The sequence below is a fragment of the Fusarium oxysporum genome, chromosome 9 (assembly GCF_000149955.1).
Source record: "Fusarium oxysporum f. sp. lycopersici 4287 chromosome 9, whole genome shotgun sequence".
Taxonomy (NCBI): Eukaryota; Fungi; Ascomycota; class Sordariomycetes; order Hypocreales; family Nectriaceae; genus Fusarium; species Fusarium oxysporum.
Window position 1 is genome coordinate 1,815,460 of NC_030994.1, and position 27,965 is coordinate 1,843,424.

General features: G+C 50.3%; 7 protein-coding genes across 7 annotated transcripts in view; 4 read left to right on the forward strand and 3 right to left on the reverse strand.

The window, feature by feature from the left end:
* FOXG_09475 (uncharacterized protein) overlaps positions 1–1,664 on the forward strand; it is a 4,924-nt gene extending 3,260 nt beyond the window's left edge. The window contains exons 5-6 of the mRNA XM_018388664.1: positions 1–990; positions 1,045–1,664. Of these exons, the coding sequence (XP_018246762.1) occupies positions 1–990; positions 1,045–1,514 (1,460 nt within the window). The 3' untranslated portion in view covers positions 1,515–1,664. The remainder of the gene's footprint in view (positions 991–1,044) is intronic.
* A 3,602-nt stretch (positions 1,665–5,266) lies between these two features.
* FOXG_09476 (uncharacterized protein) lies at positions 5,267–9,900 on the forward strand (the record flags this gene model as incomplete). The annotated part of the gene is made up of 4 exons (XM_018388665.1): positions 5,267–5,854; positions 5,920–9,303; positions 9,360–9,736; positions 9,792–9,900. 4 exons carry the CDS (start codon positions 5,267–5,269, stop codon positions 9,898–9,900), a joined length of 4,458 nt encoding a protein of 1,485 aa, XP_018246763.1.
* A 987-nt stretch (positions 9,901–10,887) lies between these two features.
* Positions 10,888–16,061, reverse strand: FOXG_09477 (DNA polymerase alpha subunit A). The gene is made up of 5 exons (XM_018388666.1): positions 15,540–16,061; positions 15,383–15,483; positions 14,355–15,324; positions 13,008–14,299; positions 10,888–12,955 (listed from the first exon to the last, which is right to left on the reverse strand). Exons 1-5 carry the CDS (start codon positions 15,820–15,822, stop codon positions 11,237–11,239), a joined length of 4,365 nt encoding a protein of 1,454 aa, XP_018246764.1. The 5' UTR covers positions 15,823–16,061; the 3' UTR covers positions 10,888–11,236.
* Positions 16,062–17,136: 1,075 nt separating this feature from the next.
* Positions 17,137–18,371, forward strand: FOXG_20056 (uncharacterized protein; the record flags this gene model as incomplete). Its single annotated transcript, XM_018400337.1, has 3 exons — positions 17,137–17,213; positions 17,280–17,497; positions 17,548–18,371. 3 exons carry the CDS (start codon positions 17,137–17,139, stop codon positions 18,369–18,371), a joined length of 1,119 nt encoding a protein of 372 aa, XP_018246765.1.
* A 5-nt stretch (positions 18,372–18,376) lies between these two features.
* Positions 18,377–21,255, reverse strand: FOXG_09478 (uncharacterized protein). Its single transcript, XM_018388667.1, has 2 exons — positions 20,692–21,255; positions 18,377–20,630 (listed from the first exon to the last, which is right to left on the reverse strand). The coding sequence occupies exons 1-2, from the start codon at positions 21,187–21,189 to the stop codon at positions 18,888–18,890; spliced, it is 2,241 nt and encodes a 746-aa protein (XP_018246766.1). The 5' UTR covers positions 21,190–21,255; the 3' UTR covers positions 18,377–18,887.
* Positions 21,256–21,653: 398 nt separating this feature from the next.
* FOXG_09479 (uncharacterized protein) lies at positions 21,654–22,748 on the forward strand (the record flags this gene model as incomplete). The annotated part of the gene is made up of 4 exons (XM_018388668.1): positions 21,654–21,696; positions 21,755–21,882; positions 21,933–22,409; positions 22,464–22,748. 4 exons carry the CDS (start codon positions 21,654–21,656, stop codon positions 22,746–22,748), a joined length of 933 nt encoding a protein of 310 aa, XP_018246767.1.
* A 194-nt stretch (positions 22,749–22,942) lies between these two features.
* Positions 22,943–27,860, reverse strand: FOXG_09480 (CMGC/DYRK/YAK protein kinase). Its single transcript, XM_018388669.1, has 6 exons — positions 27,376–27,860; positions 26,094–27,327; positions 25,839–26,038; positions 25,627–25,786; positions 24,840–25,578; positions 22,943–24,787 (listed from the first exon to the last, which is right to left on the reverse strand). Exons 2-6 carry the CDS (start codon positions 26,886–26,888, stop codon positions 23,955–23,957), a joined length of 2,727 nt encoding a protein of 908 aa, XP_018246768.1. The 5' UTR covers positions 26,889–27,327; positions 27,376–27,860; the 3' UTR covers positions 22,943–23,954.
* Positions 27,861–27,965: the final 105 nt, after the last annotated feature.

The window sequence follows — 27,965 nt, forward strand, 5'->3', positions numbered from 1 at the left end:
TCTACGTCGCTCCAGCATGGAACAGGTTCAAGCAGATCGCTTACGCCGAGCAATCAACAGCTGCTGAGATTGTGGCAGCCTTCCCCTTCCACTCATACTTTTCAGATGCCCCGCAACCTATCTTCCACCCAGAGAGTAATAAAGAGCAAGTGCTCGAAGTCGTAGAAGGCTGCTACCGTCATATTTCCAAGATTTTCTCGGAGCTGGCTGATGCACTTCCGTTTGAGATCCTCCGACGAGATCGTGACAAGGCAAACTACCTGCTCACCAGCGAGGCGCGCATTGTCGCCATGACGACAACACATGCAGCTATCAGAAGAGGAGAGATTGCATCACTTGGTTTCCATTACGACAATGTAGTCATGGAGGAGGCTGCTCAAGTGACCGAGATCGAGACCTTTTTGCCCCTCGCGATGCAGAAGCCTCGAAATGGTAAATTGCCTCTACAAAGGGTTGTTTTGTGCGGAGACCATTTCCAGAATTCACCGGTCATTCAAAGTCTGGCATTCCGTCACTACGCCAACCTTGAGCAGTCACTGTTTTCAAGACTGGTCAGACTGGGCGTTCCTACGGTCACCCTCGACCAGCAGGGCCGTGCTCGTGGTTCGATCGCAAGTCTTTACCAGTGGCGCTACCCCAAGCTTGACAACCTTCCCGAGGTGCAGACAAGTGCTGAATTTGTCAAGGCCAATGCCGGATTCAAGTTTGACTATCAGTTTATCAACGTGCCTGACTACAAGGGTCGGGGAGAGGCTGAACCCACGCCACACTTTATCCAGAATCTTGGTGAGGCCGAGTACGCAGTGGCCATCTTCCAGTACATGCGCCTCCTGGGTTACCCTGCTGAGAAGATCACCATTCTTACAACTTACGCTGGTCAACGAGCCCTGGTCAAGGATGTGCTCTCACATAGATGCGCCCGAAACCCCGTCTTTGGTATGCCCAAGGCGGTAGCTACTGTCGACAAGTACCAGGGCGAACAGAACGATTGTAAGTGCACTGTTGTACGTTTTATAGCAATTTCCAAACTAACATCCCCTCCAGATATCATTCTGTCTCTTACCCGAACGTCACGTGTGGGCTATTTACGTGACGTGCGACGCATGACAGTAGCTCTATCTCGAGCAAGACTTGGCTTGTACATTCTCGGCCGCCGTGAGGTTTTCGAAGCATGCCCTGAGCTTCGACCCGCCTTTGACCTATTACTTCAAAGACCAGATAAGCTAATGCTGGTAACGGGAGAGCTCTGGCCTACGCAGAGAGAGGTCACTCAGGAGCTAGGAGCTGTGGAGGGCGAGGTACCAATGGAAGGTGTAGAGCACCTGGGCCAATATGTCTTTGAGATGACCAACACAAAGATCAAGCAGCTCGAGGCAGAACAGGGAGGACTGCCTGAGACAATCATGGAAGAGCCTGAAGACGAGGAAGGGGGGTATGGCAATAATGAAGACGAAGAAGATGACGAAGAAGAGGGGGTCGAGGCAGACATCTTGGAAGTTCGAGAAGGAGAGTAGAGATACTGATCGAAAAGTCACTTGTGTATTATTCGGACGGCGCAAGACAAGAGGAATTGTTGTTACAAGGACCCATATAGCATGAGAACCGAGGCCCTGAATCTATCCGTAAATCTTTGAGCCTCCGACTGAACCTCGCTGGCTCCTGTTTTGACTCAATTGGCGTGTGCTCCTTAGAAATCACTATTTGCTGCAACCGTTGAGAATAGCCGAACTCTAGCGCCATTGGGTTGGGCAAAGAGCGGGTGATCGACAGTCTCCAGCAGTAAGCCAAAGAAGAAAAGGTGCGAAAAGGTTAAGGGTTTAGTTCTGATGTTTCTGGCTATCGAACTTCTTGGAGGTTTCTGATCATTTATTTCATAAATATACGTCCTTGCCGACTCTCTAGTATCTGCTTGGCTAGATCGACTTGATATTTGTAGTTGTTCTGCAACGAGTAATACAGTTTGTCAAAGTTTGGCTGCACATACTTTTTTCTTGACTGATTTCGACGATCACACGTGCGATGCACATCATTACATCATGTATCAAGATGTCAAATTCTTCCAATTGTGACTGTGTCATTGGTTTGATTGCATCTCGTCATAATCAGGTGACTAAAGTTTTGAGAGAGGGTTTTGTGTTTGACGTGGTTCGAAGTTGAACAGAAGATAGGTCGCTTAGACAGAATGCAAGTCGTGGAATGCCAAGATAGAACAAACAAGCAACGTATCAATGTGAAGCAGAGCAAAAATTAGGAATATTTTTGGCTTGGGAAGGGCTATTCAGGTACATGTTCAACACGGATTAGGTGATGAGGTGAGACCCGTCCACAACAAGATCAGGACGGCCAGCAATACTAGTCTACATGGGACGCCTCATCTAGATCAAAGTGATGCTTGTCAAAGTGATGCTTATGTGAAGTTACTGATTGCAAGTGATAGTATCAACTAACCTATCCCACGGGTAGAAAGAATCTTAGACTGCGTGACGACAATTCCAACGAGCATGTTGCATTTACTTACGAAAGAGGGAATAGCCGATGAATAATTAAATATTAATTGTTTTTATTGGTCATATACTGTGACTCTTTTCTTGCAAACTCTCACATCAGTCTCGGTAGTAAGAACAGGCAGATGTTTTGAGAGCGACGGTATCAAGCTCCTGTCATTTGTTAGAGTTTGACTAAATAACATGTTTGATATAGACAGACATGTTAGTATCTGTGCGTTTGACTTTGGACAATCAGGAGCTGCTTGTAAGAATCACTTGAGAGTATGAGAAATCTCGATAAGTGAATTTGGAGTATCAAAGACAAACCAAACCATGTTTGCAATAACACACAAGGAGAGAGAGACAGAGAGAGAGTATACATCGACTGGCTCGGGTTTCCCTTCTGAGTATGATGAGTATGAAGAGGACAAAGAGGAGAAACGATTCATCAGATCCAGTCCTACTGCAGCCTGCCAGAATGATGCCTAGACCGGAGCTTGCGGACTTAGTACGATAGTGGTGAGGGTGCGTGCAGGATTCTTGCTTTGGTGAGGTTGAGCCAAGTTTGGCTCAGTTGGTATTGGATACCTAGTTTGTTGGCTGGGCCGCAAGTCGACAGGTCCGTGAGTCAGTCCAGTCAGCCATTTCATGAGAACGAATCAGGTCATAGTTCAAGTCGGAATGACTGCTAGATATCCATTACCAGTTTGAACATTGTTACCCTTACAACCTTGGTCCAAATAGGAAGAACACAGAACTGACCCCCTTTGGTGTTATTGCCCCTGATAAGTTCACAGCCAGATGCCCTGAAATAGCCAAGATCCTCCTTTACCACTCCCGACATGCCCTTGTCTATTTATCTCTACAGCAGATGCCCACGCCTGGCCCATGCGCTCTCACACCAGTGTCACTCATCACTCCACTTCTTTATGGGCGATTCATTGTTGTCGAGTTATCAATGGGGAGGGTTGGGCATGAGGCGTAGAAATCGCATGTTTTGACGACCATTTCGGAATTGCCGTTTGCCCTAACAATCTTGACATCCACTGCTTACGCCCTGTTCCCTTGCACAATGGCCTTCAGTGTGCACATCCAAAACGCCGTAGCAATCGTACTGAATTCATCACCTGCGGATCGCCTTGGAGATGAGCACAGACAAGCCGGCCCATCGGACTGAGTGCCTGCGTATCTCTGTCCTTGCTAGTTTGTGTTGCGTCGCTTGGGGTAAAGATATCGTGGAATCAATATCAATACGCCCGGAAAGCGCTTTACGAGTACAATACCGAGGGCATAGCATACATGTATTGTTGAATTGACTGAAACCTACTCTGCCTACCAAGCCTGGTGTTGTGTTTAGATTACAGGTATGTTAGTTTCATTGAGTGTATGCATGTCATGCTAGGCAGATTGAATATACAGTCATCTAAGTTGAGTACTCCCTGCCACATGAAAGTGAAGTTACTTGATAGACATCCGACGACGACGACAGCCTGAGCGTCTCTGAATTCGTTGTATGCGTCTGTGAGGTGGATTCTTATTCCCACCTTCATACTCAAATTCTCAATAACACCCTCCCTTGTGAACTTCTGACGTAAAGTTAAGGTGATAAAATAAGCCAGCCTATAGGATCGATGAATGGATGCCAAACTTTCCTAAATCTTTTCATCACTTGGACTAGAGGCGTAAGTTTTCATGCCTCTCCTATACCTGTATCCTCATTCGAAGTACAGTGGTTATTTCCAATGTCTCGAACTATCCAGCCAGATTTAGGCTCCGTTTATCGCCTTAACTAGCGTGCCCTCGCCCGCGGGGACGGGATTGACGTAGTGCTCTTTGTGGGCGAATGGATGGAGAAATTAGATATGCGGCGTCTTTTCTTAGCTGGAGGTCAAGCCGGGTTAACCAACCAACTGGAGCCTGGATGTTTGGCTTGGGCTTGGGCTGTGCCTAGAAAGAAGAAGAAGAAAAAAAAAAAAAACCGTGGGAGCGACAGTGTTGAACACATTCTTGGCAGTGATTGACACTGTATAGACTCCCTGAAAAGGTCTTATTATTAGAACCCCTAACGGCTCTGTCGATGTTGATTACAGGTGACTCACTGCCCCGAGGTGCATTGCCTACCATTGCTTACGGGCACAGTGCCCAAATCTTAAATAGTCTTGCCGGAGAAAGCCCTGTTCCCTCGCCCCTTCCCGTCAGTCCTTATCATATCCTGCTGCCCAAATTTTTTTGCCGGCTTTTTCTGAATCCTCACCAACTCAACCTTCTTGGTCCGGTGGAAAATATTCTAACCCGACCCATTTCCATTTGCTTCTGCTTTGGAACCACGTCCTGTGTGTGTTAAGACCATCACAGCGACCCTCTCCCCTCCGTTTCTTCTTCTGTCGCTGCCGCGCAGGATCGTACGTAGCTTGACCCGTCTTGTCTCTACGATCGCCTTCATTGGTACGACTGCACTCCTTGTTCGCTCTCCTGTGATCGATCGATTCGATTCGGCCTATCTCGACCTCTCGAGCCGCCCATCGGACTTACCGTCGTTTCTTTCTACGAGATCTCTCCGCCCGAGATCGTGGTGTTTCGTTTATTTTTAAAAAGGGAAACGACTTGTGCGTCTCTCTTCGTCGTCGAATCTTGTTGCCCCGCTGCAGCTTCGAATAATTCCACGTCCCTACCCGGCACCCGGCGCCATCTATTCCGCTTTCTCCCTCGACGCCCACAAAAAAAAAAATAATCCCAACACCACCGCAATCTCACATCGCGAACGGCACCGAACTCCCCATATGACGTCGCCTGCCAACCAGCAGAACCCCATCCAGGCGAACAACACCCCCGCGACTACGGCTTCTTCGTATGCCTCTGCTGCAGGTGCGCCTAAGAAGTCAGCCCAGGCCCCTATAGTCGCAACTGGATCCCACCCTCCCGCGGTGGTTGGAGCTTCGTCTTCTTCGCAGAATGCGAAAGACGCCTCATCGTCTCCTGTGAACGGCAAACCCGCCGTCACCCCCGCTGTCCCTGCTGTCACTCGCAGCAGCGCTAACCTCAACGGTTCCGATCATTCTCGCAAGAGCTCCGTCACCATGGCTGCCAACGGTCCTAACAGTTTTGTCGCCAATGGTGGTCCCGTCAGTGCTGGCAAGCCTGGCATCCAGTTCGGCTACGACTCTCCTGCAATGGCCAACAGCACACCTCAGTCCTCCAGTGCTGCGCCTATTCCTATTCCCGGTGGTGGAAATGCTCGAGTTCCCTCTCCTGCTCACTCACCTTCGCCTATTCCTCAGCCTTCAGCCAGTGGTGGCCGACCTCCTTCTGGTCTCCAACAGGCAGGAGGCAATACAATGACATTTGGCAGTCTCGGTAGCGATGGCGAAGTAGGTTCTTTCAGATTCGTCTGTCAAATAATTACCTTCGAACTCATCACTGACTTACTCTCTAGCGCCACATGAGGCAGGGCTCTACTCCAACGAACCCCAATGCACAGCCTGGAGCTCACTTCCGACGTGAATCCGGCCACTCGGCGCAAGGTGACGGCGCCGGTCGAGGCAACTTCCAGCCCCAGGGTGGTCGTGGCCGCGGATACAATCCCCATGGCAGCAACTACAGCTCGCAGATGGGTTTCCCCCCCACCAACCAGTTCCGTAACGGCCCTGGTCAGGGCCGTGGCATGCCTCCAGCTTTCCAGCCTCAGGGTCGTAACCTTCAGTACCCGAACTCTCCTCAGCCTGCCCGAAGCCCGGCTCTCGTCCCCTCACTCCCGGGTACTCCTAACATGCAGCCTGCCACCATGCAGCCTGGCATGACACCTCAATACCATTACCAACCTCCCATGCCTCAACAGCATCAACAAGTACAGTACCCCCTTTCCCAAGTTGATAAGCTTTTTTCGAAAAACAACAAAAAGAACAAGGGGAAGCGCGGCGACCTGGAAAAGTCGGTCCAGGTCAACCACCCGCAAGAGTCGTCACGCGATCTGCATGGGAACGAGTTCAACCAACGTCGGCGTTTCAGTAAACGTTTAGATCAACCATGGCGAGAAACAGATACCAGCAGCTCGCGTGTACCGTCATTCAGCTACCCCAAAAAACCTTTTCAACCCCTGTCCTTGAATGAATCAACTCCGGCTCTCGACTTGTCACCAGGAAGTGGTTTCTTTGAATACATGCTAACTTTAAAAAAACAGAACTACGGTTATCCTCCCCCGCAGGTGGATGGTTTCGGACGCCCACTGTCGATGCAATACAATTATGCCAATATGCCGTATATGGCTGTTCCTCCCCAGGCTAACTCTCCTAGTTACGGACAGAACTATGTCACTCCCTACACACAGCATGGTCACAACATGTCGCGTACACCCTCTCAGCCCGAGAGGCCACCGAGCGCCAGCCAGCCAAATGCTCCGGTCGTCGTATCATCTACCCCCCAGCCTCAGAACTCATCATTGAAGCCCACCGCAAACAGCTTCGTCAAGGTGCCTAAGAAGAGCGCCGCTATCCAGATCAAGAACGCTGCCGGTGAAGTCATTGACACTTCGTCCTTCAAAACTCCATCATCTCCCGCTCCCAGCATCCAGCAGTCCAAGACTCCTCCTGTGATTGCTTCATCTACCCCCCCTCCTAAGCCATCTACCCCCTCTCACGGCCGCACTGATAGTCATGCTGCCACCAAGACTGCCAAGCAGATTCAGGATGAGCTTAAAGAGAAGATCAAGCAAGCCACGCAGGCGCCGCCCAAGGAGGATAAGCCAAAGCCCGTCGAGCCTGCGGCTAAAACCGAAGACAAGCCTGCTGAGCAATCTGAGGCCAAGCTCACCGAGACCAAGGCCGAGCCTGCACCCTCTACTAAGGCTGAGCCTGAAAGCAAGCCTGAACCCGAGGTCAAGGCTCCTGAAGCCACTCCCAAGATTGAGGAGCCCAAGAAGGAGGCTGAGAAGCCTGCTGAGCCTGCTAAGAAGGACGAAACTGAGGAGGAAGAGATAGAGCGTATGATCCGTGAGATGGAGGAGGAGGATGCTCGCCGTGAAAAGGCTGAGGAAGAGCATCGCAAGAAGGTCGAGGCTCAGAAGGCCATTGCCAAGGAACAAGCCGAAAAGGACCGTGTTAAGAACGCTGCAGAGGAAGACCGCAAGCTCCGAGAACAAGAGCGCGAGATGGAGCGTCTCGAGGAGGAGAAGGAGAAGCGACGCCAACAGGCCGGCTCATCTGCTCCTTCAGTTGCCGAACTCCTCTCCCAGGCTCGAAGCGGCAAGGACACCGAGCCTACTAAGGTCGAGTCTGTTACCGACAAGCTTGCTAGCATGAAGATTGGAGGCGACAAGCCTGCCGACTCTGCTGCGCCCAAGCACGAGAAGCGCGGTGCGAAGCCTGCTGCTCTCAACTTGGCCCCTCTTAACACCAAGCCCGTTGAGCCCGCTCAACCAAGCGCCGCCCTGCAATCGCTCAAGTCTGCTCGTTTCCTGAAGGTTATCGAGCAAGATATCTACCCTGCTGGCATCAAGTCGCCCAACCCTGCCCTTAATGCAGCGGTTCAGAAGAAGGGCAAGACCTTCAAGTATGATGCCAACTTCTTGTTGCAGTTCCAGAAGGTTTTTACTGAGCAGCCTTCTCTCGAATTCGGCCAGCAAGTCAAGTCTCTTATTGGCGATGACCGTTCCAGAACCAACACTCCTGGCGGCTCTGGTCGAGGCTCTCGTGGCCCTAGCTCAGGTATCGGCAGTGGATTTCCCATGGGTAGCTTCAACGCCCCTACCGCTTCCCGACCTCTCCCCAGTAACAGTACCTCCGAACTCCGTTTCGCCCTTTCCAACCAGCAGCGACCTGGTATTGGTTCCATGGGCCGTGGTCCCAGCAATTTCCCTACAGGCGGCTCCTCGCGTGGCCCCTCTCAACTTCCTAACTCTCCCCGTGGGTCTCGTCGTCGTGGCGGCGGCAGCCAGCGTGGTGAAGGCGTCAGGGAGGCTCAGGCTGCTAAGACCATGCCTTTGACTGCTGGCCAGGAGCTTAAGCCCATTGCCCAGACCGCCAACGGTTGGAAGCCTACAAGTATTGGCAAGAATGCCAATCCAGCCGCTGCTAATCCCTCTGGCCACCTCGAGCCTGATATGGTTCAAAGAAAGGTCAAGGCGGCACTCAACAAGATGACACCCGAGAAGTTCGACAGGATTGCAGACCAGATCTTGCTCATTGCATCCCAGTCCAAGGATGAGTCTGACGGTCGTACACTTCGCCAAGTCATTCAGCTCACCTTTGAGAAGGCTACTGATGAGGCCCATTGGGCTTCTATGTATGCTAAGTTCTGCAAACGTATGCTTGAGACTATGAGCCCCGACGTCCGTGATGAGCGTATCAAAGACAAGAATGGTAATGTCGTCAGCGGTGGTAACTTGTTCCGCAAGTACCTTCTCAACAGATGTCAGGAAGAGTTTGAGCGCGGTTGGACCGTTAACTTACCTGACAAGCCTGATGAGGAAGAAGACGCTGCGGGTAAGAAGACTGCTGAGGCTGCTCTCCTGTCCGATGAGTACTATGCTGCTGCTGCTGCCAAGCGTCGTGGTCTTGGTCTAGTCCAGTTCATCGGTGAACTTTACAAGCTCGGCATGCTTACAGAGCGTATCATGCACGAGTGTGTGCACAAACTCGTCGACTATAAGGGAGTACCTGACGAGGCCGAAGTTGAGTCGCTTAGCAAGCTGCTCAGGACTATTGGTGGCAACCTCGACAGCACTGAGAAGGGTCGGCCCATGATGGACGCTTACTTCCAGCGCATCCAGACCATGATGGATCTTCCCGAGCTTCCCAGCCGACTCAAGTTTATGCTCATGGACGTTATGGACCTGCGCAAGGCGGATGGCACTCGAAGGAGACCAACAAGGGGCCCAAGACTCTCGATGAAGTTCGAGCTGAGGCTGAGGCTGCTCAGGCTGCCAAAGCTCAGGAGGCTGCTCGCACTAATCAGCGAGGTGGCGGTCGCCCTCCGGTCGGACGAGGCGACGCTCGCAACTTCTCGGCTGGTTACGCACAACAAACCAGCAACCAGGTCGGAATGGACGATCTGCGCCGTCTGAAGGGCTCTGCCAACCGAACCTCAAGCGGCAACATTTCTCTTGGCCCTGCTTCCATGCTCTCTTCTCGTAGCAACAGCGGAAGACGCATGGGTCCCGGCGGCTACCTTGGTCCTCGTGGTGAGGATTCTGCTACTTCTTCACGAACTGGCACTCCTCCTACCCGCGAGAACACCTCTCACTCTAATGCATTCAGGTAAGTTTGACTGGTGCCTTATACATTCAAATTTGAGTTGCTGACATGTATGTAGCCTCCTTGCCAACATGGAGAACGACCACCCGGCTTCGCCCCCGTCTACTTCTGCCTCCCCCGCGATGTCGAAGGCTGTCCCTGACAGTGATAAGAAAGAGAGCGAGTAAAAGTATTCTTCTTCCTTCGGTGTCTTGCATTTCGGCAGAATAGACTAGGCGGTGCTGTGTTTTCTTGCATTTACAGGCCTTTTTTTATTTATTTATCAGACGTGTCACAAAAGTTGAGCACATTTTCTTTTTCCAGAACTCATGATACCTTGCCCATAGACAGACGGACACGATTCCTCTCAGCGTGAGAGGTGACCCCTACATCGGACTAGGGATTTCCTTCACCATTGTGCTCATTACCACCTACCTCAGCCCCTTTTCTGATCATGCTTCGAGTGTGTTTCAGTTCTTTAATGTTGTGGAGGATTTCCGGTTCAAGGGTTCGGGATGACCCTATCGTTGTCGTTGGCCAGCATACTTCTGGCTGTTTTATCTCCAGGAGAGGTTACGCACGAAAAGGGGGAGGTAATGATGGTAAAAAGCGTCACGATGATCACGTCGCAACCGTCATATACATACGTACGACTCGGGGTGGATGGCGGAGGTGGTGTTCAGGGCATTTGCGGTTGAATTTTATTTCGGACTCAATGAGGCAGAACGCGAAAGGGAATGGAACGAAATGGAACGGAATGATATGGAATGAAATGGTTTTCTCGGTGCATTCTTCCTCTCTGGCCTTTCGTTATACGTGGACAGCCTCTCGCCATGCTTTCGCCCCTTTGCTGGCTTTAGATGTTGCTCCCTCACTTAACGCTGACGAATCACATCACGTCGCGATAGGTTAGGAAAGGGTTCTCAAACAAGACCATGATTGATGATGACGACTCAGGCTCTCTCGACTTAGCCTCATGAGCATATGCATTGTTGTACCAAGAAGGAGGACATGACCGCTCGCCAACGGCTCTGTCACTTGGTGTGTAATGTATAGAGGCGTTCAGCCTGGTCGAGCTTTAATGAAAGGGTCTTGATGATGCTTTGCTGTATATCATCTAATTTCGAAGAAGCATGGGCCATTGGCAGGGACAATTTACATATATGTTCAAACTTGCTGCCTCTTACTCGTGAATAGTAAATAAGTGAATGTTGAACACAGGGAAGAAGATGTCTTGAGAACGGACGACCATAGGAAAACTGTCTTATTTTAAAAATTGTAACTTGGTAGGTAGTAGAGCACTCGGCAGGCTTCGCTCTCATCAAACTCCCAAACACCACCAAGACTCGCTTACTCTTGTGCATGCCAAAATCCTTCATTACTGGCATGTGAAGCTGTTGTCCTCTGTTAATCCTCAACAAACCCAACCCACGTAAATATATAATCCTCAGGACGCCGCTGACCCAAATATACATGAACGTTTTACAGTATACCCATAAATGTCCTTCCGCATCCCTAACCAACTCATGCCATTGGCTTGAAGCCCAGCTTGGTGAACAGAGTATCCATGGCTACCCATTGCCGACCACACTTATCGAGATACTTGTCAACGATACCCTTCACATTTCCGAAGCGTACGCGGTTATGCTCAGCCAATGCAAGGATATTCTCCCGATCTTGCCTAGACATCTCAGTGCTCGTGGCCTTGGCCTTGGCCTTGTCGACATCCCACAGGCTGGTGAAGTAGAGAAGCTGAGTGTAGATAGCCTTTTCTGTGTATTCGTAACGCATTCGACCAAGACAATCTCGCGCAAGTCCCTTAGGACCAAGGCAACGAGAACCATAAACACTCATTTGCCGTGTTCGATTGCCGCACTGGCTATCATCACAGACCAGCCAGCCCTCGTAGTACCGGCTTGTCTGAGTGCGGATGGCGTGCTCCATCTGGGCCACGACAGAGAGTGTTGAGATGGAACTACCACACGAGCCACAGATAATACCGGATTGGGACACATGATTGGGGGACGTAGCCAAGCCTTCGAACGCGAACGAGGTTTTGCACTTGCGGCAACGCAAAGAGAGGCGAGCACAGTCACCGAAGCGGACCTCATCTGGAATCTGAGAGTCCAAGGGGTAGATCTCGAGGTCGTTGCTTGAGCTGTTCTGCTGAGTCTGGAATGAGCTGTAGCGCTTGATATCTAGACCAAGGTGCTCTGCCAGTTGTGATGTTGATGTTCCAACAATATTGGCACAGAGACGCTCGACAGGGGGGAAGATCTGCTTGCCAATATACCACTCAACGTCAGGCAGTAGAGTAGGGTCTGCCTTGAGATCACCAGGAGTGTAGGCTCGTTTGGGAGCAGGCTCGGAGCTCTTGCTGTCGCCCGTAATCACGTACGCGATAACATCTCCCTTGCGAACTGTCTTGCCTTTGGCCATTTCACGGAGAGCGACTTGGACCTGAGGCATGGAGTTGGAGTCAGGGTAGTCGTTGGGTGCTTTTCCAAGCTGTGTATGGATGATATACTTCTGAACAGGAATAGTCTGTTCACGCATCTTGCCAGCAATATCGCTCAAGTACTCATGGATTCGGGCGATTGAGACTTCGGTGTCGTCACCCGACAGAATCTCGTTAAGAAGGTGTTGGGAGATCTCCTTGGACAGAGCACAGTATTCTCGACGCTTCATGTCAAGACCCTTGACTTCCATCTTCTCGATGAACTTCCCATCCTTCTCTACAAGGTTGATAGCAGCATACTTCTTTTTCGCTTGAAGAAGAATACGGCGAAAGACGTTGTCAATATCGATCTCAAGCAGCTTGTACTGCTCGTTGACTGCTTTCTTGAAATCATTACCAACCTTGAACGCATCGGCAACATTATCCACGTTGGCATTGATCATGACGGAATCAGTATCACCATAGATAACCTGCAGTGAGTTGCTCTCGGCCAGCTCCTTGGTGCTGCGGAGAATCTCTCGGCCCTTGAAGGTTGTCAAAACAGCCAGAGGTCGAGCGTAGAAGCGTGACTTGGTATAACCCAAACATCCGTACATGGAGTTGGCAGTGAGCTTGAGCGCAAGCTGCTTGATGTCCCATGTAGCCAGCTCCTCTGGGGTAGCCTTCTTGTCCTTCATGAGGCTCTTGACTTGTCGACGGCGACTAACGAGAGTAGCAATGAGCCTAGGTAGGATACCTTGATCCTGGTTGATTGGGACTTCGGGAACTTCATCTTCTTCACCGTTCTGTGGGTTTGGTTAGTTTCGAGGTTAAAACATGGATTCTCGACAAACTTACTGTGGCTGGTCTATCGACAGTTGTAAAGCAGATGTTGAACTCCTGAATAATAGAGGGATACAGGGAATTAAAGTCCATGACAAGCACAAACTTATCATACAGACCTTTCTCTGGCTCGAAAACCAAGCCGCCCTTGTACTTGTCCTTCTTCTTCCCCTCAACCGCCTCTTCTTCACGCTGTGCCTCTTCAGCACGCTGGCGACTGCGAAAAGTCTGCTTGTCAGGGCAGATGTACTTGTTGCGATAGAACTCGTGTAGCAAAATGTACTCATTCCGCTCTGCACGCGTGCCGGTCAGGGTTCGAGCCCAAGAGTTACCCGCCAGATTGGTGAGAACCTTAGTCAGTGGCAACATCTGAACACCCAGGGCCAGGGCTGCAATGTAGTGTGTATCGGCCTCCATATGGGTGATGTAGTCGAGAAGTCCCTGCTTCTCCCTGGCCCACGTCTTCAGGGCAACCTCATTGTCAAAATCGCGGCGCCGGTTATCTCCAGAGAGGTACAAACTGCACATCTCTGTCAGGCTCCATGACTGACACTTGAACATAACGGACTTTCCAGCATCGTTGGCAAGATCACATAGCAGACGTCCTGACAAGATCTGGCGTTCAGCAAAAACATTACCACCAGTCTTGCCGATTGACGATGGCCACTGACTGCGACGGAGTCTGCCTAGCCTGGACCATCCGGGTATTTTCTTTTCATACAGGCGGTTGAGGAGCACACTGTAGTCTACACCCTCCAATTGGTGTCCCAGAATTACATCTGGATCCGCAACATCAAGTTGGGCCAAGAAGAAGGCGAGGATATCGGCTTCTTGCTTCTTCAGCACAATCAAGCCACGATTCCTCTTCTTTGCAAGGTGATCGAAGCCCATAGGGAACGCCTGGCCATGCGGCCGGATCACCGTAAAGGTTCGACAGGGCAGCTTTTCTGCAGGAGTTGTGTCACTGAGGGATACCTTCTCGTAGATTCTTGCACTAATAGCCAGAATCTCTTGCTTGTTATCCTTCTCATTGAAGGCAGTCCGTAATGAGACACTCATAAGAGTCAGGGGGGGTGCATCCAGGTTGTCAGACTCGCTAAGAACAGAAACCATGTTGGGGTGATCGGCCAAAACCTCAAGCTTGCAGTGGGAAGCATTCTTGAGCTTGTCAAAATCGGCATCCTCAATCTTCAGCCAGCATGGGCCCATGATATTCTTCCAGAGAACGAACTGTTCAAAAAGAGCAGTGTTGCTACCAAAGACGTGAGAATATGTCTCACCGGGTCTGTTGGGGTCGACTTCAGGCTCTGGGATACTTGTTAGCTGCTTTGAGGGACCTACAGGAGGAATGTGGCCACTCACTGTTGTATGGGTAGAGAAGTTTCATATACTGTGCTTCCTTGGGGACATCACGGAGCTCAAAGGCATATTTCCTGGTACAGGCCTTGATCTTGTACATGCCAACATTCATCTTGGTCATCATGGTGTCAATCTCGTCATACACGTTCATCATCTCGACTTCTTCGCCTGTCTCTTCGCCATCTTGCAAGCGGTGTTGGCGCGGCAAGAAATAGAGCTTTCTCAAGATGTTGTCTACTTTCACAAAGCAGCTGACGTATGATCGCGTCTTCTTGTTGAGAACTTTGCCAAAGAGACACAGACTGCCGTTGACCTCGGTGTAGTCTGTCCAGAAGAAGTTGAGACTGCCGTCTTCCTCGATCGCATCCTTGTAGTCAATTTTGCCTATTGTCTTTGTTTCTGCAGGCGAACTTGTGACGACGTTCAGCCTCTCTGTGAGGGCATTCCATGAAGCTGAGTCGACTTGAGCGCCGTTGGGTTTAACAGGAGAGGAGCTGGCAGGTGTGGGATAGGATTCTGCTTTCTGAATTTTCTTGATCGGCCTTGAACTTGCTAGATTGACACTGGTTGTGGCGATGGTTCCAGCATGCGCAACCTCCATCATGTCGTCGTCGTCGTCGTCTTCTTCCTTTGGTTCCTGCTTAATCTGTGCCTTTCTCTGCGCTACCTTTGCGGCTGGAGAGGAGGGTGCAGGATCGCTCATGGGGACATCGGCAGTCTCGAGGATGTCATCGTCGGCGGAGGGAAAGAAGCCATCATCATCAGGGGCTGGAGGGAGAGGGGACGGTAGCCGGGTATCGAGGGTCTTGGTCTTTTTGGGCACAGGCTCGGGAGCAGGTGAAAGGGCCCTAGCCTTGCGACGACCGCCAGATCTTTCGACTCTTGAGGTATGGGGAGCAGGGGCAGGAATGTTGTTGTCGACCTCGCCGAGGAGGTTTGAAAGGAAGTCGTCGTCCTCCTTTGTCTTGACGACCTGAAGAGATATTTAATTTAGTTGGGTCGACCCACGATGTTGTAAACGGAATGCGTACCTTGGGTTTTGGCTGGGCCCTGTTGGCGCCCTTGAAGTATTCACTGATATCTTTGTCAGTGGCCGCTCGCTTGGCTTGCTCCTCCTGGCGATTCTTCTTCGCTACATGATATGTGAGTATGTGGGCTGTCCTGAACATGTCCTGGAGGAAGACTGACCAGTCTTACTGGGTCGGCCACGGAGGGTGGCCTCTTCTTCGCTTTCTGAACCATAGGCTTGTACTCGATCCCAGTCTTCGCGGCCATCATCTGCGTAGCCTTCGCCATTGTCGTCGACAACAAAGTCGTCCTGATTTAATCGTTCCCGAACAACCTTCTTATATCCATCCTCGTCAACTTCGTCGTATAAATTGTCGACGTCGGCAACTTTGTAAGTATCAAAGACCTTCTTGCCGGACTCTCGAAGAGCCTTGAGCTCAGCGAGCCGCGCTCTGTGAGACATGACGGGAGAAGAGTTTAGGCCGGTGGCATATCAGTGAGAGAAGAGAAGGAGAGTATATGCCTGGATGCCACTCTTTGATTATATGTTGCTCGTGATTGTAGTGCAGGGAAATGATGGTATCGAGGATGGAAATGGTGATGGTGGAGGTGCTACTTGGATGGGGTTGGTCCCCCGGTAACCAGCGCTGAGGTGCTCATTTAGAAAAGTAGTCAGGGAGACGCGTCAAAGCGCGTCGTCCCTCCTGAGCCGCGTCTCGGCTCGTGTCGAAGGAGGGGCCATCTATTTAAGTGATGGACGCGAGAGCAGCCAATAGGTGCTACGGCACAGGTGATGCAGAACCTTAAAGTACCCCGCGCAGGGAGGTACTTGTTGATGCATAAATTGGTATTTGCATAAAATATATGCGGCATCAAATGGCTAGTCCACGCGGCTTTTCACTTTACGCGACCTGCTAACTGTTAGTGTTACCGAGACTCTTTTTAGGTCTTTAACCAAGATACCTACTACGTATCTAGGATTGCATAAGCTCCTATTTACGATCTAATGGCAACTAGATGATATTCCTTTCCTTTAGGACTTCAATTTCGTCGAATGGTTGTAGTCAATGTTATAAACGAGTTGCTCATTGAGTTGCCGCTCTGTAAATTGATGTTACTTGGGATAATTCATTTAAAGATCAAAATGGAAAATCAATACAGATCATTCTTCTTCATTCAGCTAGTCTTCAGACAATATCATTGGGTCAAAGACATCCCAAATCCAGTTGTTGCCTGGCTGAGGTGTGGCCGGCCGTCCCGGTGCGGCCCCACTCGCCCGGAACGATGGATGACCCACATTGAACGGCAGTTTATCTCTCGGCTCAGTCAGATACACCTATAGTGACTACCTGACCATGTATTGGAGATTCAGCAGTTCAGCTTAGATATTAATAAAAACCGGGTCGGAGCCGTAATTCCAGGACATCGTCTTTCCAGAAATACCTTGTGATCAATCTTGATACACTACCTTACCTTAGGCAATTGGTGATAGTGATGGTGATAATGTACTTGCCAGTAATTCACTCCGTCCTTGCGGATATTCTCTTGTAAGCTCCTTGCAAGAGCTACCTATGGCATTAATTGCAAGCTCAGTCAAATGACCTTCCCAAAGTAACACAAACTCTCAACTTGTTCCTGCACCTGTACCAGTGGATGCCTTCCTACCTACCTGGTACCTTGAGTATCTAGGCCGCTTTTTTTTCACCACACATCAGTCAAAATTGACGATCTTTGTCTCGTCAAACCATCTATATCCGATCCCATCCATACTTACATCATGCCCAACAGTATCTTTGGTGCCTGGCAGGCGAAGCTCAAGAAAAGGATCCCACCTCAGCCTCAGCATCCGCTTCCGTTCCCTGAGCTTGTCAAGCCTCACAACAAGATTAGCAGCTAGAGACTGCCACTGAATCGCCGCAGGGCTCGTCTCGATAGATCTGAGGAAATCGATTTTGATGGACCTAGCGAGAATACGTCAACACGGCGCAGAAGCCAGAGATCAAATTCTCAGAATTCGTCGTATTCTCATCTTGCGCGTTGGTTGAAACCGAAACGACGAAAGACAGCTTCCTCTTCAACAAATTTGGAGAAATTGTCAGTATCTGAAGTCCCAGGAGTTCCTCATCTCCTTAGCACAGGTGGGTGGGCTAATAAGTACTCGCTTGCGGCGTATCTGACTATATTCTAGTGGAAGATCTTTCTTATCACCAACCGAGCCTCAGCAGCGCATTCCAATACTCCAGAGAAAGATGGACTCGCAATGGGAGTTTCTCGAGTAACCATTCAGTGTTTCCAATTGGGTCACGCATTCATATCTCCGAATTATCCAAGCCGTTCCTGAAGGACTCTGAATTCGCGCCCCCTTCACCAGTCATCGACAAAGGTCCACCTCAGCTAGATCCTCTTCCTGACATGTCTAGCTGTAGCCTGGAAAGATCATCTACTTTACGAGCTTGCATAGAAGCGGCACCGGATGATAAGCGTCTGGAAGACAAATCGCCGCGCTCCACTACTAAGCGTGAACGCATCACAACTCGTCCCAAGGTCTCGGCAGCACTTACATCACAACCGGTAGGGCGGAAGACACTATCTATCACCAGGCCCTCGTCCTCTTGCGATTTAGTCGCTCCTGCGACAATAGTCGGCTCACTTCGTCGTTTTAACAAATCTGGAGGCTATAGCCACCCGCAAAGAGGTCAGATTCCGTCAAACTGGACTCAGGGTAATTCCGGCATATTACTGTCTATGCAAGATGATTCCATGCAAGAACCTGGCCAATGCTCGCCATCGCGGTGGACCTCGGCCACCACGATTCAACTACCCACAAATTTACTCAAAAGTTCGTACTTGGCTGTCAAAGAAGGCGAGAAACCGTCAGCCATACATTCATCAACGTCGAATACGCAATCGCAGCTCTCAGATCGATCATCCAGCCAAGGCAGCAGGTCAATATATCGTACCGTGGCCTCGAATCTCTATCTTGATTCGTTGTCTCAATTCGAACTTAAGTGATGTTACTGGGCTTGATGGGGGTATTTTATTGTTTAAGCTGGACCTAACAAGTAGTTTATAAAGCTGGCTATAGAGTAGAAGGTAGTCAACTAGTAGCAGAGACTCCCTTTTTTTTACCTATTCCTAACCGAGATTAAAATAAAGCAGAATGGATAGTCATGGTAAAACAACCTTCCATACTCAAGCTTGTGATGGCCTGGATGATAGATATGACAAATATTCAACAGGACCAAGGCTTCAATTGTGTAAGTGAGGTATTGTATATGCAGAGAAGTGCCATCGCCCAACAAAACGCCGCCATATGCTCTATCAGTACACCCTCGCATTCTTTTTTGCGTCTAAATCGTACATACATCAGTTTAGTTTTACACAAGCTTTTCCCATTGAAAGCTCTTATTCATGGACCCAAGCACAATTCGATGCTCCAATGTACAGGAGCCTCAACGCCGCGGTTTGTCAAAACGGCGAGTGGGTTTCCTGTAGCAGCCACGGATACGGCTCGACTTCAGCATTTTGTTATCGAAACTTCCTGTCGTCACGAATGGCGTTCCAGTTAGGCTTGGGGCCCGGATAGCCACCATAAACGGGTTGCCTCACCGGCCGCGTGCCGCCTTTCCGCTTGCGCAGGTCTTGCTCTGGTATTCGCCTTCCAGGTGGCGACTGGCTGTTTTTAGGGTAGATTTTGTACGAGTGGGGGGCGGGCCTTGGAGGCTTTGATTCGAACCTTGAGCTTTCGTCGCGTCGATAGCCATCACCTGGGCCATTATCACGATGCAACCTCCCTTGGTCTGTCTGCTTTGGGGATCGGGGCTTTCCTGCTTGAGTGGTGTCCCAAAAGTTGACCATATTCATGGCCTCATTGTGTGCGGACATATCTTCCTCGGCTGTGCCACGACCCTTCGTCTTGCGCAAGTTGGGTTCCGTTTCCTCCCGGTTGGCATAGAAGGCCTGGATCTCGCGGTTGATGCGTCCCCCGACAGGGCGTATTTCCTTGAGGTCTTCCTCAGGGAGCATCTCCTGCTGAATGACCTTGTTGAATGATCCATACATGATGCGTGCGAGAGCAATTACCTCGCGTTGATCATTGTAAAGAGCCTTCTTTTGTTCCTTCGTCACAGCTTTAACTCGTTCGAAATAGTGATCGTGTAGTTTGCGGTAGGGCACCCACAGACGATCAAGCGCGTCGGTGATCTGGACGCCATAGGCACGTTTGGCACCAGGCACGTCCCCTTCTCTAGCACGAGCACGCAAGTGATAGTGCGTAGACTGAGAAACGTTGAGGTACAGGCGCATGAGATGAGCGTCGGGCACCTCTAGGTGGTTCATCATGCTATCGAGCGCGCGGTCGGCATTCTTGATGACATTTGGGTTGATGTTATCACGAACACATGTTTCAAAGGCTATACGATAGAAGTCTGGTCCAGCGATACTCGCTGGTATTATGTCCAGAATCTCAGTAGCATGACCGCTTGCTTTGGCTTGCTTGAGAATGCTAAAGAGGCGCAGCCAGCAATCCCGGTCAGGCTCGAGATTATATTGGCGAAGAATGAAATTCCAGTATTTGATGCCCAGGCTGTTGAGCTTCGTCTGCAACACAACCTTCAGGATTAGAGACAAAGTATTGTTCCCAGGACTGGTAAAGACACCATTTTTATCCTTCTTAACCACTTGACCGGTGTGAGGATTTGTCTTGCGAGCTTCCTCAGCTGACATTTTTTTGACTTTGGACAAATTGGGTATGTTCATTGTCTGTTCAATGAGATCAAGGACCTCCTTCTTCTCGTTGGTGTCGCTTGATATGATCATCATACGACCCATTGAGCAGACGAGCTCCTCGTCGATGATCAGACGTCCTTGCCTCCATTTACTCATGACTTCTGACCAGATGGATTTGGCGCGCTGAAAACCATTTTTGAGATTGAACTCCTTCTGTTCAGGCGTCAAGTTTTCCAAGCCATCAAGCGTGTTGAATCGTATAGCATTGAGAACGGTAGTATAGGTGTAGGAAGTCGGAGCTCGAGTTGACTCGTTGAGAGTGTCGACGATGGAGAACATGGAGTCCAGGTCGCCCGCTCGGTTGCACACGCTGAGCACAGCATTCAGATGAGTGCTGTTTGGTTCTAGGCGAGAGTCCTTGAAAAGGGCGTTATAGTGCTTTACAGCCTCGAAGACGGCGGTTTTAGGGTGTTTCGACTTGGCAAGACCACGGAACAGGGTTGTGTAGGTTTGCGCATTGGGGAATTGTGCGCGCTTTTTCATCTTCAGATAATGTCAGTATCACAGATGAGAGAAGAACCCGAGGACTATATCTCAAGCCTACCTCGTTGAATAGCTTGATCGCTGCCTTGACTTGTTGCTGGTCGAGCAGATATTCCAGTAGTAAATTCCATGGCACGACCAATTGCATATCTTTACTGCCTTTTTGAACCAAAAGATGGGCTTCATCGAATTTCTTTGCTTCAAGCGCTCTTCTGACATATTCTGCAACTTTCCAAGGGTCATTGTTCAGATATTGTAACTCCTTGTTGACTGCCCGTTCCATTTTAAGGGTTTCCTTCTTTTTCCATATTGCTTCGTCGGCTGGTGCATCGAGGCTTTTTGGAGCATCTTTCGTGATAGCATCAGCTATAGAGCTTGCGTCTTGAGCTGTAGTCGTCACCTCGGTAGTCGGTGTCGTCGTAGAGTTGAACATGCGCTGTGAGTGTTGAAACGAACGGGTTTGGAAAGCAGAAGCAGGCCGAATTTCTAGTCTCTGCCGCGGTGCGAGCTGCAGAGCTCTCCGAAGGCACGCGCCTCCGTGCAATAACCTATCAGCCATGGGAGAGTTGCTGCTTGAGTACCTAGGTTGATCACGGAATTCCAGATATACCCAAGTTAGAGCTGGAGAGAATGGATCCGTCCGTAGGTGCACCAAAAAAATCTCTTATCTTATCAGCTGAGCGAGGAGCGTTGCATGAGATGCGCTTAACTTTGCCGCGCTTGAGGTACCTAATGCATGTACATTCTGTAATTGCCATAGAGCCACCCCCTTCCCCTGCAGGTCGCTAACAACTCTCTCCCATTTCTAATTGGAGACGCGCTTCGCGGTCGCAGTCCAGTCTAGTCCAGTCCAGTCCAGTCGAGCCAACGTTTCTTTTCTTTTAACCTTTATAGGGACGAGACAAAACAAGCGAATTGTTTGATCCTCCAAGTATCATCAGTCATCCCTTGTCCTTCTAAACTCATCTTACTATACTCATCGATTTCTGCCGTATACCGATTTTCTTTCATACCACCTCAATCATGGCCAAGGTTGCTACAGATTTCGAAAAGATCATCAACGAGGGTAAGCAACTATCAATTTTTCCAAGTCCCTCATGTTCTTCCCTAACATCGTTTTTCAGGGCGTGAGCGAAAGAAGAACGAAGCCCTTGCCGATCGCATCTTCTCAAAGAACCGTCGCCAAAGCGCCCCCTCCAAGCTCAAGTCCGCCCCCGGCCAATCGCTAGCAAGCCGTGTCGGCGTCAAGAAGGTAGCTACAGCAAAAGACAGGAAGCGATTAGTTGAAGCCAACATGTACAGCAGCGAACTTCCACCATCGGCACCCGCTCGACCCAGCCTGCGCCTGGCAATGTCAACGGAGAATGGACACACGATCTGCATCACTCTGTCTCAGGCGACCTAAGCTCCCGCATCTCAGCTCCCAATGCTGCTCATAAGAGAGCCAACAACCGCCGCGCTGCTCGTCTCTCCGCTGCCGTGGATCGCATGGACACTTCTGGCGATGCGCCACAACAAGTCAACATCGTGAAAGGCAAGGGCAGCGCTGGCAATGGCATGGGAATGACAATTCGGGGTCTCGCAGGTCCCTTCACTATTCTGGCACAAAACTTTGCCCCTGGCACCACAGCCGCTGATATCGAGAGCGCTATGACTCCCATCGGAGGCGAGATTCTGAGCTGTCGCATTGTCAAATCAAACCCATTCCTCCTCTTCGAGCTAGCCTTTGCATCGCGCGAGGGTGGTGAGCGAGTAATCGAGACCTTCAACGATAAGACTGTGAGTCCATCGGGACCAATTTCCATTCAGAACTCTTGCTAAAACTTGTTACAGGCCGATGGTAGAATCATCAAGGTCTACCCTAAGCTAGGAGCCCCTTCAAGCAATACCATTACGTCCAGCAATGCGCCAAGAAACGCCCCAAGCGGTCCCCGTGGCACCCGCGGAAACAAGCCTAACGCTAACGACAACTTTGTTGATGGCTCAATGGGTTTCCCTGATTTAATGGACACCACTACCACAAACGGCTCATCAAGGAACAACCAGTTGTACAGCGATAAAATCGTGGGCGGCAACCGACGAGGCCGAGGTGGTCAAAGAGGTCGCGGTGGGCGATGATGAACTATCGCCTATCTCTTGTTTTTCCTTTATTGCATTTGACGATTACTTCGCAACCTTTGTTGGGACATGGTCTCTAGAGAACAGACTGGGAGGTACCTATCAGCATTAAAATAGCCGGGCAATTTCATGGTGAACCACAACAAGGGGAGCAGTGGGTGTACGAAATTTTGGGCTGGGCGTTCGGGGTTCACGTGTCCAAAATGGGCTATTAAAGCTAATCATTTCATTTTTCTCTCTTTATACTTCGGGTACCCCTAAAAATGGATACCAGTTACGACCATGTGGAAGCAGCTCACTGTCCCAGCTCCCGACAATGGTATCACTTGAGGATGGAGAACCATTCGCATTCATCAGGGGTAATTCATGATTTTATACCTCGATTCGTCCGCGCAGAAATGACCCCTTTGAAGCCGCCCAAACCCAAATAATACCAATACAACTACAAAATGGGAATTGTAACCCAAGAACCTTACCCATGATATGCCAAACGCGGTCCCTCCGTCATCATACACCAAGAAGTCGAGACAAGAATAACAATATCTACAGCCAGGCTACAATAGGCATGAATCATATTCAGCCGAGATTTGGCAACTCTGCACCATGTTGAATTCCTGACCAGAAACCCCGTCCCTCCAAGAGCTATACTGACAACAGGAAAAATAACGAGAAAAAAAAAGAACGCAGCCCCTAGAGTAAACCCAAAACTTCCGCGGCCGTTTCTGAGGCGTGCCTCATCGTGTCGAGACAAAGAAATCCTGTAAACAAACACCACCCCTTTCATCATGGATCTGTGTAATTTGGCCCAACCTATTCCTGTGCTAAATGCTTGTAGCATTGTAATCGAGTCTGAATATCATTCCTTCGAGTTCGTTGAGACCTTGACGCTGAAGTTCCCTTTCCCTGGCTATGAAAAGGAGCCACGCCTCCTCTTTAACCAATTCTGACAAAGTCGACTGGATAGTTCCGAGCACGCACATATGGCATGGGACGTCTCTTGCCTCGTTGGCGCATGGGTTTCGAAGGGAGGACGGACTTCTAGTACATTAGAACCACCATGGAGTTTTGCTTCGTTACCAACCATGAACTCCGGCCTATTGCACGCTATTACGCAGAGACCTCGGCGGCAGGGCTTCGTTTATCGAGTGAAGTCGCTCGCATCACAGATTGGCGCGGACATCTGGTCCCTTGTTAGGTTAGGCCACTTCAATGCCAGGTGTTCTGGTTTCCCATAAAACCTTCTTCCAGAGTGCGCTCCTCCAAATTGCGGATAAAGTCCCTGTTGCCTCGGCCACCCTGTTGCACGCGGCTACCTCTTCGACCTGCTGCCGTTCGGTTATCGATGCTGCCAGATGCCATACTTTCTCCAGTGGGTGGGTAGTACGCCGGACTAGGCTGTAGACGAATCGGCTGACTGGGGTCGAGATGGCTAGCTACTCGTTGGATGGCAGCGGGGATACCGCTCTGTTGCTGCTCCATGGTTGAAGCCCGTTGACGTGCTGGCCTCATACCACCTTGTTGATGCTGATACATGTTGGGCTGGGGCATTTGTGCATATTGCCCCTGAGGCATCTGCTGGGGCGGTTGGGACATAACCATTTGTCCATACTGCCCGTGTTGTTGTTGTTGGCCGTATGCCGAAGGCATGTTGGCGTGGTTGCCTCCGGGAGAATACATTGAGTTGTTGCCGTACATCTGCGGTTGCGTATGGCCTTGAGGCGCGTACTGATTGGCATAAGGGGTAGGGGCAGCTGAAGCAGCCTGTTGTTGCGCTTGGTGTTGAGCTTGGTGTTGAGCTGCTGCCGCTTGAGCCCGCTGCTTGCTAAGTGCTTCGGCCTGTTGCTGTTGTTGGGTGCCAGGTGCTGGAGACCTATTCAGCGAGCTAGACTTGAGATTCATCGGTGGTATAAAAGGCCCAGTAAACTTCTGTTGAGTGATGAACGGATGAAGTTTGGCTTGCTGGGGAGACCATCTCTCGAGAGGGTTGATTGTAAGAAGGCCGCGGACAAAGTCAATGAACGCGATGCGGTTGTTCATTTCTATCACGGTTAGTATGAGCACACATGATATTCCTACCAGTTCGGATCTTACCTCTATCTATCTCGCTCTGCTTCATGTTCTTCCTAGGCATGGGGTAGGACTTGATAATCTCGGGAAGGGTGTTGGCCTGGAAGTACTTCTTGCTAGGCTGTTCCTTGGTGCCACGTTCTCGGGCATATTGTTCCATGGGTTTAAGCTGGTATGTCCGTCGTCCGAACTCATCTTGTCGCTTTTCGAAAAAGTCGCCCGCCTGCTTCCCCATCTCGATCATCCAGTTCGGGGGGTTACCCAACATTTCAACGATTCGCGAGACCTGGTTATACTCAGAAGATCCTGGAAACAAGGGAAGTCCCAGGAACAGTTCCACCACAATGCATCCAAGGGACCACATATCGATGGCCGAAGAATAGGGAAGACCAAGTAAAACCTCGGGAGATCTGTAAAATCGAGATTGAATATAAGTATACACTGTTTGTCGCTCGTCGCAGGCTGAACCGAAATCAATAATCTTGATGATGGGGCTTTCGAGATTCTTGAGAAGAATATTTTCAGGCTTCAAATCGCAATGTATCAGGCGAGCCTTATTAAGTAGTGCGAGACCGTTAAGGAGCTGTTGAGCGAACACGCGAACCAAAGTAGTGCTGAGTCCTCTGAACTGGTTCTGCTTGATAAGCTCGTAAAGATTGACGCTAAGGAGCTCAAAAACCAAGCAAAGATGTTGGCGGTGAATGAAAGTGTCTTTAAGTCGCAACAAATGATGGTCGTCGTTCTTGTCAAGCTTCGTGTTGAGCTACTCCTTGTTAGTGCGGACCTTGAAGTATGGAATTGATGATCGTACCAAATCAAGGACCGAAACCTCCATCATGCTCTGATTGAAGTAGGCAGTACGATTCTTGATGACCTTGACAGCCACTACTTCCTGCGTCTTGAGGTTCTGACATTTCACGACTTGACCAAAAGTACCCTGCCCCAAGACGTCCAGAATAAGGTAACGGTTTCTAAGAATATATTAGAATTATAAGCAACAAACTTCAGTTTTACACAACATACTTGTGGCCGGCCTCTTCAGATCCAAGAATGTCGTTCACGTAGAGGATGTAGTCACTGTCTTCGTTGTCATAGCCATCGTTCTTGGTACCCTTGCTAGGCTTGGTCAAGACTCTGCGAGGATTGCGCGACGACTCATACTTGAAGCTAGGGTTACAGATGCGATAAGTAGCAGGCAGTTGAACAGTAAGAGCTTGAAGAGGCTGATCATATCGTGAGCAAAAGTGTGTCAAAAGCTGTAGAGGCTTGAAAACATACGCTGATAAAACCGCCTTCAGGGTTGGCGCGACGGAACGGAGGCTGTGAATTGACCTTGGGTTGCAGATCTGCGGGCGAGGAGAGTTGCTTGAACTCGGGAACTGGGCCCCTGGTCACTTGCTGGGGCACAGGCCGTCGAGGAGACTTGGGGTCCAGGTTAAAAGCAGCATCGAGATTGCCGACAGCGGAAGAGGGATAATTTTCCTGGTGACTGGCGGACGCGTAAGGGTTGATAGGAGGAAGATGCTGGCCTTGCTGGTGTTGGCGGGCGCCGGGGAAATATGGCGATTGAGAATAATCAGGCTGGCGTGTAGGCGACTGTCGCTGGGAGGTCGGGCTTGTGAATTGGCTGTTTGAAGACGACTTGGGCGCGTAAGGTGAAGTGGGGGACAGGGCCTCCATGGGCGAGTATCGTTGAGCGACGGAAGACTCTTGAGGTGAGTGAAGGTTGACGGGGCGGCTGCCCGACATGTGAGCTTGATGAAGGGGCCTCATGGGGTACTTGATACCAGCATGAGCATCATGAGCATCGTGCATAGCGACGTCACCGTTGCCGTCGCGCATCTGCGAAGGTGAGATTGGAGAGGCGGCCGAGTTGGGGTTACCAACGGGAGCAGAAGCAGGCGGAGCAGCAGCAGAATGGACGGGGGCGCCGCCGTGGAACTGGTCGTATTTGTATCCGCCTTGAGGCGGGGGCTGGTTGGTGTAGTCTCGAGGGGCTTGGGTATTGCCGTTGTGTCGTCTCGAGGAGCCAGGCGAGTTCGCGGAGGGATATTGCTGCCACTGAGGATCCATTGCGCTGACTGACTGCTGCGGAAGCTGAATCAAGCAGCTTAGGGCGACAGCGTCAGTTTGATCGCCGCGATTAAGTAGAGGCGGTCGGTGGTCAGCAGTGAAATCGTTGTTGTTGTGGTGGTTGTCGCGAGTGGGGATGCGTAATGCGTGGTTATCGGGCGTAGACGATGATGTCGACGGTCGATGAGATCCCAGCGACGGGGGGAGGATGAAGGATGGGAGTGAGAAAAATGAGAGTAAGAGGAGAAGGGTCTGGATGGTGTAGTGTAGCGTCGAGTTGCTAGCTGCTAGCTACAATCCAATGCAGAGAGAGCACAGAGAAAATGGATGGGATGTGATGGTTGGCTGGCAGCTGGTTGCTGGTTGCTGGTTGGGCCGGGTGCAGTGTGGTCGCTCGCCAAGTTGGAGATGGATCGAGTTGGGTCTCGTCGCGCAGGTCCTGTCCTGTAAGAACGGGTTAGGCAATATTGCGGTAGAACGGACTAACCCAGGCCGTCCTAATAGAACTAACAACAGCTACAGCGTGCGTATTGAGAAGGAGCAACAATGGGCACGCCAGGCTCTCAGAATATCGTACCGTCGCCTCGTACCGTACCGTAAAGAGAGATGAGGGGGCGGGAGGATGGATTGGGCCGACAGTGGAGGCCCAAGCCAAGGCCCGGGGGTTGGATATGGGCAGTCAGGTCAAGCAAAACAAGATCAGGTAAAGTATCTGTAGATGGTAGGTATTGGTTCGGTAGAGGACTCAAGCGTTGAAGCGAGAATTAAGAGGGTAAGGAAAATGAGGAGGAAGTTTGCTGTATAGGAAGGGATGCTCTAGATTCTAGTCTTCAGAGCGTTGATGAATGAAGCCATTCATTATATGGATGGTGAGTTGATGTGGGAGGGAGGTTGAGATCTCGTTGGTGCAGATACTGACTGTCTGTAGATGGATGCCAGAGGAAGAAGAGAGGGCAAGAGTCAAGAAGGTTGATATCACCTCAATTACCTTAGATTGCAATAAGCCCACCTGCCTCAGCGAGATATAATTAAATTCCATTACCTACCTATCTTCTCAATTGCAAGTCAATTAGAATT